This window comes from Oncorhynchus mykiss, chromosome 6, assembly GCF_057628025.1.
Source record: "Oncorhynchus mykiss isolate SJ-2025 chromosome 6, ASM5762802v1, whole genome shotgun sequence".
Lineage (NCBI taxonomy): Eukaryota > Metazoa > Chordata > Actinopteri > Salmoniformes > Salmonidae > Oncorhynchus > Oncorhynchus mykiss.
In genome coordinates this window covers 48,552,857-48,564,505 of record NC_143027.1, presented here as the reverse complement: position 1 = coordinate 48,564,505, position 11,649 = coordinate 48,552,857, and the positions used below count along the sequence as shown (strand labels likewise).

The following is an 11,649-nucleotide window of genomic DNA, read 5'->3' as shown; positions in this document are numbered from 1 at the left end:
TGCAGTGATTTTTTGAGTTTGCCAACTACTAGAGGTTTATCCTTTATACTGGAGGTTTATCCGGGGCGCCAAACAATGATGCACCTGTAGAATGGTCGTTAAGACACTAACAGCTTACAGATGGTAGGCAATTCAGGTCACAATTATGAAAACTTAGGACACTAAAGAGGCCTTTCTACTGACTCTGAAAATCACCAAAAGAAAGAAAGATGCCCAGGGTCCCTGCTCATCTGCGTGAACATGCCTTAGGCATGCTGCAAGGAGTTATGAGGACTGAAGATGTGGCCAGGGCAATAAATTGCAATGTTCGTAGTGAGAGACGCCGAAGACAGCGCTACAGGGAGACAGGACAGGACGGACAGCTGATGGTCCTCGCAGTGGCAGACCACGTGTAACACCTGCACAGACCACGTGTAACAACACCCGCATCGGTACATGCGAACATCACACCTGCGGGACAGGTACAGGATGGCAACAACAACTGCCCGAGTTACACCAGGAAAGCACAATCCCTCCATCAGTGCTCAGACTGAATAGACTGAATAATAGGCTGAGAGAGGCTGGACTGGGGGCTTGTAGGCCTGTTGTAAGGCAGGTCCTCACCAGACATCACCGGCAACAACGTCACCTATGGGCACAAACCCACCGTCGCTGGACCAGACAGGACTGGCAAAAAGTGTTCTTCACTGCGAGTCGCGGTTTTGTCAAACCAGGGGAGATGGTCGGATTTGCGCTTATCGTCGAAAGAATGAGCGTTACAGAGGCCTGTACTCTGCAGCGGGATCGATTTGGAGTTGGAAGGTCCATCATGGGCTGGGGCGGTGTGTCACAGCATCATTGGACTGAGCTTGTTGTCATTGCAGGCAATCTCAATGCTGTGCGTTACAGGGAAGACATCCTCCTCCCTCATGTGGTACCCTTCCTGCAGGCTCATCCTGACATGACCCTGCAGCATGACAATGCCACCACGCACAGAACGAGCAGTATGGCTGATTTCCTACAAGACAGGAATGTCAGTGTTTTGCCATGGCCAGCAAAGAGCCCGGATCTCAATCACATTGAGCATGTCTAGGCCCTGTTGGATCGGATGGAGAGGACAGGGCCATTCCCCCCTAGAAATGTCTGGGATCTTGCAGGTGCCTTGGTGGAAGAGTGGGGTAACATCTCACAGGAATAACTGGCAAGTCTGGTGCAGTCCATGAGGAGGAGATGCACTGCAGTACTTAATGCTGCTGGTGGCCACACCAGATACTGACTGTTACTTTTGATTTTGCCCTTCCCCTTTTGTTCAGGGACACATTATTCAATTTCTGTTCGTCACATATCTGTGGAACTTGTTCAGTTTGTCTCAGTTTTTGAATCTTATGTTCGTACAAATATTTACAAGTGTTACGTTTCCTGAAAATAATTGCAGTTGACAGTGAGAGGACATACATACACACACACACACACACACACACACAAAGCCTACCATCAGTAACACACTACGCCGCCAGGGACTCAAATCCTGCAGTGCCAGACGTGTCCCCCTGCTTAAGCCAGTACATGTCCAGGCCCGTCTGAAGTTTGCTAGAGAGCATTTGGATGATCCAGAAGAAGATTGGGAGAATGTCATATGGTCAGATGAAACCAAAATATAACTTTTTGGTAAAAACTCAAAGAACAAAGAATGCTGAGTTGCATCCAAAGAACACCATACCTACTGTGAAGCATGGGGGTGGAAACAGCATGCTTTGGGGCTGTTTTTCTGCAAAGGGACCAGGACGACTGCTCCGTGTAAAGGAAAGAATGAATGGGGCCATGTATCGTGAGATTTTGAGTGAAAACCTCCTTCCATCAGCAAGGGCATTGAAGATGAAACGTGGCTGGGTCTTTCAGTATGACAATGATCCCAAACACACCGCCCGGGCAACAAAGGAGTGGCTTCGTAAGAATCATTTCAAGGTCCTGAAGTCTCCAGATCTCAACCCCATAGAAAATCTTTGGAGGGAGTTGAAAGTCTGTGTTGCCCAGCAACAGCCCCAAAACATCACTGCTCTAGAGGAGATCTGCATGGAGGAATGGGCCAAAATACCAGCAACAGTGTGTGAAAACCTTGTGAAGACTTACAGAAAACGTTTGACCTCTGTCATTGCCAACAAAGGGTATATAACAAAGTATTGAGATAAACTTTTGTTATTGACCAAATTCTTATTTTCCACCATACATACATACATACATACATACAGTGCCTTGCGAAAGTATTCGGCCCCCTTGAACTTTGCGACCTTTTGCCACATTTCAGGCTTCAAACATAAAGATATAAAACTGTATTTTTTTGTGAAGAATCAACAACAAGTGGGACACAATCATGAAGTGGAACGACATTTATTGGATATTTCAAACTTTTTTAACAAATCAAAAACTGAAAAATTGGGCGTGCAAAATTATTCAGCCCCTTTACTTTCAGTGCAGCAAACTCTCTCCAGAAGTTCAGTGAGGATCTCTGAATGATCCAATGTTGACCTAAATTACTAATGATGATAAATACAATCCACCTGTGTGTAATCAAGTCTCCGTATAAATGCACCTGCACTGTGATAGTCTCAGAGGTCCGTTAAAAGCGCAGAGAGCATCATGAAGAACAAGGAACACACCAGGCAGGTCCGAGATACTGTTGTGAAGAAGTTTAAAGCCGGATTTGGATACAAAAAGATTTCCCAAGCTTTAAACATCCCAAGGAGCACTGTGCAAGCGATAATATTGAAATGGAAGGAGTATCAGACCACTGCAAATCTACCAAGACCTGGCCGTCCCTCTAAACTTTCAGCTCATACAAGGAGAAGACTGATCAGAGATGCAGCCAAGAGGCCCATGATCACTCTGGATGAACTGCAGAGATCTACAGCTGAGGTGGGAGACTCTGTCCATAGGACAACAATCAGTCGTATATTGCACAAATCTGCCCTTTATGGAAGAGTGGCAAGAAGAAAGCCATTTCTTAAAGATATCCATAAAAAGTATTGTTTAAAGTTTGCCACACGCCACCTGGCAGACACACCAAACATGTGGAAGAAGGTGCTCTGGTCAGATGAAACCAAAATTGAACTTTTTGGCAACAATGCAAAACGTTATGTTTGGCGTAAAAGCAACACAGCTGAACACACCATCCCCACTGTCAAACATGGTGGTGGCAGCATCATGGTTTGGGCCTGCTTTTCTTCAGCAGGGACAGGGAAGATGGTTAAAATTGATGGGAAGATGGATGGAGCCAAATACAGGACCATTCTGGAAGAAAACCCGATGGAGTCTGCAAAAGACCTGAGACTGGGACGGAGATTTGTCTTCCAACAAGACAATGATCCAAAACATAAAGCAAAATCTACAATGGAATGGTAGTAAATAAACATATCCAGGTGTTAGAATGGCCAAGTCAAAGTCCAGACCTGAGTCCAATCAAGAATCTGTGGAAAGAACTGAAAACTGCTGTTCACAAATGCTCTCCATCCAACCTCACTGAGCTCGAGCTGTTTTGCAAGGAGGAATGGGAAAAAATTTCAGTCTCTCGATGTGCAAAACTGATAGAGACATACCCCAAGCGACTTACAGCTGTAATCGCAGCAAAAGGTGGCGCTACAAAGTATTAACTTAAGGGGGCTGAATAATTTTACACGCCCAATTTTTCAGTTTTCGATTTGTTAAAAAAGTTTGAAATATCCAATAAATGTCGTTCCACTTCATGATTGTGTCCCACATGTTGTTGATTCTTCACAAAAAAATACAGTTTTATATCTTTATGTTTGAAGCCTGAAATGTGGCAAAAGGTCGCAAAGTTCAAGGGGGCCGAATACTTTCGCAAGGCACTGTACATACATACATACATACATACTGTAGCGGTATTTATTAGAGAGGGGTAAAGAAAGATTTTGTTCGGGCGCCAGGCAGGTATTATCCATGCCGAAAGGAAAAGAGTAGAATAGAGAGTACCACTACCAGACCCACACACATCAGCAGAAGAGACTGCCTAGAGGGTAGCCTGTTTACCAGATAGCCAGTGGAGAGAAAAAAGAATACACACCATATAAAACCCACATCACAGCACAGGGGTAACCCAAACAAGAACACCTCATACAATAATAGTAATACTAATAATGGCAGAGCAATTCAACAGCAACTTCATACAAGAACGAACCCAGTCATCAACATAGGATTTGCAATAATCTGTATTATTTTCTAGTGGATGAGTGCAGAGGGTATGAATGTGGGGGGTGTTCATCGACACAACAAAGGCCTTAAAAATGTCCACAGTCTTCTCGGCCACATGTCATTAGTACACCTCAATACAGTTCACGTAACAATACACAACTTGCAAGCAACCTCCCTTTTAACTAAAATGTCCAAATAATTCTGGCAGGGCAATAATAGTCCAGCTCTAATGAACTTCAATGGGAAGTGCATTGGAAAAATAGAGAGTCTGTTGCAGGGTAAAGATCTGGAATGATAGAGGGAAGAGAAAAAGAGAAAGAGAACAAGAGAGATCTTAGCTGTGGTCTTCAGGCGTGCAGGTGTACTGTCTGACTGTCCGATGGTTTGTTGGTTTGTATGTTAAAGCTTCGCAACAATGTTGCTACTAATCCATGCGATCCATAACGGGCGTGGTCCCAAACGAAAACAACCACGACCTAGAGCGATTACACCGATGATTGAGTTAAATACTCTATAAACTACACACGCTGAAAACAAACAAAACTTCTGCAGCACAGCACACACAATCAAACTGTCGCGCCACCAAAAAGCTCCTCCCCAAAGAGCTGAATGACCCCTCTTCATTTCCTCCTTCCTTACTGCTCATGCGCTCTTAAAGTGGCAGCGCACGGTGAAGGCTCCGTGCAGATTTCGACACAATACATACATACATACATACATACATACATACATACATACATACATACATACAATGTATGTATGTACGTATGTATGTATGTGGGGCTGCAGGTAGCCTCGTGGTTAGAGCATTGGGCCAGTAACCGAGAGGTTGCCAGATCAAATCCCCGAGCTGACAAGGTAAAAATCTGTCGTTCTGCCCTTGAACAAGGCAATTAACCCACTGTTCCTATGGCCGTCGTTGTAAATAAGAATTTGTTCTTAACTGACTTGCCTAAAATTTAAAAAAACAATCATACACTCTTAACAATACTGCTACAGAAGTGACACCTAGGGACGGTGCCAACAGATTACAACCACGAGTGATCAACAGATTACAACCACGAGTGATCAACTTACACTTTATAACATGTTGTCTTCTGTATGATTTAATGTGACCCTCATCCTGTCTCGTAACAGATCCTGACCCAGACTACATCCCCAGGTCCAGATGATTCCATCAGGCACAGCCTAGGTGGTTCAGCAGAAGCTCCTCCAGCAGCAGGTGGTGACTGCAGCTGCCTCGCTTCAGATACCGCCCCTCCTCACAGCCCGGCCCAACAGGCCCCAGTTTCCGCTGCAGCAGAGTCCTCAGTACAGCAGCAGCCAGCCAAGGGCCAGGCTCGCGGAGGGGCCTTGAGGTGCAAGACCCAGTCCAAGCCTAGCGGGGGCAGCAGCTAGGTGCCCGCAGGACTAGTTAGAGCTCCCCTTTCAGCTAGGCTAAGCAGGACATCTCATCAGTGTAAATGCACTCAGTGACTGAGGAGCAGCATTATGAAGAGATCCAGCGTTATGAAGGAGTGGTGGAGCCCAGTCTGAGGTGGCTGTGTTGAATCTAACCTGGTTTAAGGAACTGCTCCATGTAAAGGAATGACCTGTCTTTTAAGAGTGTCATCATCTATCTTCAACACAGTACTGTAACTGTCGGCTGTTTCCTTCGCAACTGTTTCAGAAGGTCTCCCTTGGAGGAAACCTGGACAACATCCAGGGGGAGGTTTAAGATCAGAAAAGCAGAAAAACAATATTCATGCCTTTTTTTAAATTGATGAATATATTAATGTTACTCCATAGATATCCTGTGGCTATGGGCTGGTGCATAGCTCATTTGGGGAATGTCCATTTGAATAATGTTTTGTGTATTCATACATTGTCCCTGTCCGCCTTGATGATATTATTCTCATGCTTACCGTTTATGATGTCTGTAATTTCATAGTTGGTAGATATAGAAAACACCCTTCTTGTTAAAAAAAAACCTATGTAGTGATAATCATATCTTTACGTTGTAAGTTTGAGCTATGTAGTCTGAAGAAAGCTTGTGATTGTGTCTCTGGCACCCGGATAAGCACGCATCCTACGTTATCTCCCAAGGCAGGCAGTATTACCACTGCACTGGATAACCTAGCTATCTATAGTGGCAACCAGCTAATATTTTCATTACATAAAGTGCATTCGGAAAGTATTCAGACCCCTTGACCTTTTCCACATTGTTACGTTACAGGCTTATTCTAAAATTGATTGTGTAGCTTAATGAGAGGAAAAAATATTTGTATCATTTTTAGAATAAGGCTGTAACGTAACAATGTGGAAAAAGTCAAGTGGTCTGAATACTTTCCGGATGCACTGTAAGTTTACTTTTTATAACACATTTCCTGTGATATAACCGTTGGGAAATAATGGGTACTTCTACCGTATAATAGGTTAAATCAAAAGATGGAATATGCTGCAATAGATAAAAGCCTTTCTCAGTGTTTTAGTCATGAGGGAGAAAAGAAAGCTCTCAACAGCGCTGTCTGTTTTCCCCTGCTGGCTGCTGAAGAGTGGCAGATATATCAGAAGAGAAAACATTTATTTGGGCAGGAGGGCAGAGATTCAGGCCTAAAGCCACTCAGAATATCCTAGATCACTGGATCAGATGGCATGTCACACAGTGTCAGAAGAGTCAGACTGTGTAGAAGGGCTATACACACACCACTATAGTTAATGTTGCTATCACTGCTAACATTTAAAAGACCAGTATTGTAATCTGGTCTGTTAACGGGAGCACATAAGAAGACAAAGGCCAATTTATTGCAATAAATGACGTTTAATAAATTGTCTGAAGTTACTTGGTCTTTAAGGACTGTTTGAAGGGCTTGAACAGGCCTTTGGAGATGGCAGAAAACATCCTGACGAGAAGTGGACGTTTGTGAGGCGTCTCCTGTTGGGAGCTGGCGGGGAGATCCTTTGGCAGTGCAGACATGGCAGCATGTGGCACTATGCTGGGCACTACAGAAGAGAGAGAGAGCGTTTACATGCACTTTAATTCAGAAATGATGTAATGTATGTTACAACTCAACATAACTGACACTGATAAAATGAGAACCAACAGCTTGAGTTTTGGAGAATATAATTACTTTTACATAAGAGATGACTACTGATTGCGTATATAACCTTTGTAAGGTTATTTTGAAATGGCATTTCTTTGTACACCAATATCTCAAACAGACAATGAATCAAATCAAATCAAATTTTATTTGTCACATACACATGGTTAGCAGATGTTAATGCGAGTGTAGCGAAATGCTTGTGCTTCTAGTTCCGACAATGCAGTAATAACAAGTAATCTAACTAACAAGTAATCTAACTAACAATGTCCTGTTGTGTGAACTTACGCATGCCATCTTCAGCAGTGGTCTGTACTTGTTCTGATTCAGAGCGGTGGGAATCCTTCTTGTTCCCCTTCTTGAATAGCTAAGTATTTAAAGAGAAAAACATGTTTTAAAAAATGTCACAGCTGACCAACCTCATGATGATAACAATCACAACTACCACACCAGCACAACAACATTTATGATTGGTTTTGGAATGAACGGATGGTTTTATATTTTTACACTGAATAGCATTGTTTACTCACAACTGTTCATTTAAATATGTTTGCTGTACCTTTAAGTTGCTTGTCAGCCTGACCAGCCTTTGTAGAAAAGATAGTTTCCCGCTGCTAGCCCTCACATCCTCAGCCAGTGGAAGAGCCTTAGGCCCGGTGGTTTTGACTGATGTTCTTGAGGCTGCCCTCAATGCCTCATTACATCTGTGGAGAAGCGCTTCACTCAAAGACTTGACAAGAATCCTATCAAATGAAGAGTCCTGAGTCGACACGGCCTGTTGGAGGATTTTCTCAGAGCCAAACTCCTCCAACAGATTTTTATAGACGACTCTGTAGACTTTATGAATCCTCAAGTTCTCTGGATAGGCTTGTGTCTCAGAGCAGCCTGACCATGCACAGAAGACCTCCATAACTTTAGGGATCAGGTCTTGTGACTTGCGTGTGACGTCAACTGGGTAATCTTCTGCTGGGGTTTGGATTTCTGTTAGAATTCTCATTACTAACACGCTGATGAGGCCGGTGACGTCATCATCACTGCCCAAGTTATCAGAGGATGGGGTTGGAAGTGTGACATCTTTGACCATGTCTGGGCTGGTTGACATATCGTCCCTGACAATGTTTTGAGCTACACCAGAATGACTGGTGGTATCCACTTCCTCTCCATCAATGTTGGCCTTCAAGATTTGTGCTGCATTGGAGGTCTCGCTTGTTGCCATAATGGTGCCAGAAGGAGACAGCCGAGGGGAGGACTTGCCACTCAATAGATTGCCTACATCAGATATAGTGGGTTCAGATGTTTGGAGAGATTCAGTTGGAGAGGATCCTCTACTTTCTGCATCAGAATCCACAGAGTACATGACCTGGCTTACCATAACTTTGGTAAAGAGACTGACTGTCACTAAATACTGATGAAGAAGAAGAAGAGCATGAAATTCTATCTTCAGACACTCTAGCCAACACCTTGGCCCCCTGAGCCAAACTCATTGAAGTTGAATAGGGCACAAAACTAGGAAGCAGGAGGCACTTAACAGACTCCTCTACAAACAGCTGAACCAGCTCGTAAGTTGTGGGCTTCCCCACCTTGTCATTCCTCTTCAGCTTCGAAAGGATGGTATCAGATGCACTCTTTCCAGCCGCCACTGTCAGTCCCAGAGGGGTCAAGTTGCTATCAGAAATTATGCGGTTGACTTGGTGACTGAGATCACGGGAGAGAGCACCAATCCTACCCTGAGATATGAGCTCCTCCAGTCTAGCTATTGGATCTGTTAGATCAGGGTGAGATGTAACCTGCCCTTCTGCCTCTGGATATACCTTCTTCATGATGGTATCGGCTATGGCAAACATGCTTGTTCTGGCATCACACACCATTGTTTTTGGCTTAGTAGATTCGCTCATGTCAATGACTGAGCATCTTACAATGGGCTGAGCAGTACTCTCGGGTAACTCAGAAGGAATGGGAGTGCAAATTCCCACTCTGTCTTCTGTGATTTGGCAGTTGAGAATGACAACGAGGAGGAAGACCGCAGTGACTCCTCGCCACATTCGCTGCTTATCTTCTCAATGTTCTCCAGCATAGTTCCAACCACTTTATCTATTTGTGAAAGCTGTCCTGCAGCCACCATTTGGTCAGATTTTGACAGTTGCTCCTGGACACTGCTGATGATACTGTCCTCTGGCATTCCCAGGTGGACTTTCAGTGAGGTCTGGGAACTTTAAAATGAACAAGCAAAGCATGTTAATTGCTGTCTGAAGTTGGAAAATCGATATCTTAGTGCTAACAAATCTAACAAGCATTATAATTGAGTATTCTAAATGTAATTTATATGTGTGCATTAGATATTGCAAAACACACCTGTTAGAAAGCTGGAAAATATTGAAATGGGGAAATTATTGTTCATCAGTTTGAGGGTTAGGAATAACTGCACACACACACACACACACACACACACACACACACATTATGGGGAACATACAGTACCTCTTGGAAGAGGGTGTGCTAGACCTTGGTCGGAGAGCCCTGCCGCCACAGTTACTTCGCCAAATATTTAACTTCCTGGATGAGCTCTAGTCTTTTCTGCTCAAAGGCAGTGAAGGATCTTGCACTGCCACCCCTCTTGAGTGAGTCAGCGTTGTCATAAAAGCCCGTCACCCCTAGAATGCGGGCCAGGGCCGGCAGCAGGATCTGCATGGTGGTCTGTGCAATGAAGTTGACAATGGTCTTGCACAATTTTGCAAGCTGTTCCTTTGTCATCTGCATTGCACAAACAAAACAGAACACAGCAGGTTTGGCAATGAGACTCTGATGTAAAGTATTCTAGATTGAACAGAATGCATTTCACCAACATCGTTTTCCTTATCTGTGGCTGAATTCAAAGTTGGATGAAGTATGACAGATTAATGAACGTAATAGCAGAATAGAACTATGGTTAATTCCTCTCTCTTGATTCAACACAACATTCCCAAATCAAAGGTCAAAGGCTGATGAAGAAACTTACAGTTTTTTTTAAATCCTTTGTAGATCACTTGCCATTGCCTAGAAAAGAAAAAAGAAATGTGTTTTACTTACTTTTTATTTCCTTCTGCACAAAATATGTGAGGCTAGAGCAAAACATGGTTCTAACATACTCATCAGTAAGATTGCGCATGAATGAGATGAGGATTGGGTAGCAGTCCTCCATCTCTACTTTGTTGCCTGGGCCGAATGCAGCCTTAAGAGCATTCTTCTCCAAGAGCTCAATAACAGATCCTCTGTCCGGGTGTTTATTCCTCAATCCTAAATATGTTATTACCATATAGGACAATTCAGGATAAGTCAGACGCTTTTCTCTTAATACAATACTTCGATAAAATTGCTACAATAGGACTATTGAATAAAACTATCCATGCAAAATGTCTTACTGACTACAGTTTCTAACATGACCTTTATCTATGATATGCAGGTTTAGAGAACCAACATACTACAGAGGGAAAATCTATGACCTGCATCTGTATCAGTGCCCTGCTCCCCTGACTTCTTGGCACTACTTTTCCTCTTCACCTTGGATAGAATATAATAGAATAGATTCCAGATCACAAATAATAGACATGTTACATCAGGTCAATGCAGCTATTGTGACAATTGAGTGTTACTAGTCTAGTAGTTGCCCTGTCACTCCTGCCATTTTACCTTTCCTGTCTTCTTGGGCTCCTTCTTGAGCTGGGCCACTGGTTCTTCCTCAACAACCTCCCTCCCCTCCCTCGGGGGATCATCATCATCTCTCTGTACTACCTGAAGGACATAGGAATTTCATGTCAATGTCAGATTAGATTCTTGCAAAGGACATCATAGAGCTACAGCCATATCAGAGCTAAACTGGTGATTGACTTAATAGAGAGAATTAGACATTTGTTTTGCAATAGCCTATGTTATCTTAAATGACGTTTTCCTTAGTTACATTCCCAAATATGTTGTGTCATTTAACCTACATTTTCTTCATCCATAATAGCATACAGTATTTTTTATATCTCGAAAAACGTGTTGTTGTGTTGTTTTCACTCATGTTGAGTTTACTGAGGACAATATTGCAGCCACTGACGATTTAAGAACTTCATACCACGTCATGGAATGTTAAACCTTTATGCACATTCCCATTCTCTCATTAATATTGGGGGGGAAATATATTGATCAGATTACACACTTTCCCCATCAACCGTTTTCGATACAGCTAGGCCCACATTGAAATCTGTTCACTAAGCACTGCGACTCAGCAGGTCAAAACAGAAATAAACCTAGTCTAATTTCGTGTCGACCTCTTTTGGATTTATTTCGGTACCCCATTTAGTGAGCCAGTTCATTGATCTATTCCTTATAGTGCATTCCTTAAAAGTAGGCCTACATTAGGGAA

At 43.2% G+C, this 11,649-nt stretch overlaps 1 protein-coding gene across 1 annotated transcript; it reads right to left on the bottom strand.

The window, feature by feature from the left end:
- Positions 1 to 6,965: 6,965 nt before the first annotated feature.
- On the bottom strand, positions 6,966 to 10,016 carry LOC110512256 (uncharacterized). Its single transcript, XM_021592749.3, has 3 exons — positions 7,825 to 10,016; positions 7,554 to 7,632; positions 6,966 to 7,167 (listed from the first exon to the last, which is right to left on the bottom strand). Exons 1-3 carry the CDS (start codon positions 8,635 to 8,637, stop codon positions 7,004 to 7,006), a joined length of 1,056 nt encoding a protein of 351 aa, XP_021448424.2. The 5' UTR covers positions 8,638 to 10,016; the 3' UTR covers positions 6,966 to 7,003.
- Between the last annotated feature and the right edge of the window lie 1,633 nt (positions 10,017 to 11,649).

What these genes read in the sequence shown, in the direction of transcription:
- LOC110512256 (XM_021592749.3), bottom strand. Translation starts at nt 8,637, where the DNA reads ATGGTAAGCCAGGTCATGTACTCTGTGGATTCTGATGCAGAAAGTAGA. An exon ending in GGCTGACAAGCAACTTAAAG is followed by an intron (nt 7,633 to 7,824) that starts GTACAGCAAACA and finishes TTAAATACTTAG; the next exon opens with CTATTCAAGAAGGGGAACAA. An exon ending in CACTGCTGAAGATGGCATGC is followed by an intron (nt 7,168 to 7,553) that starts GTAAGTTCACAC and finishes TCTCTTCTGTAG; the next exon opens with TGCCCAGCATAGTGCCACAT.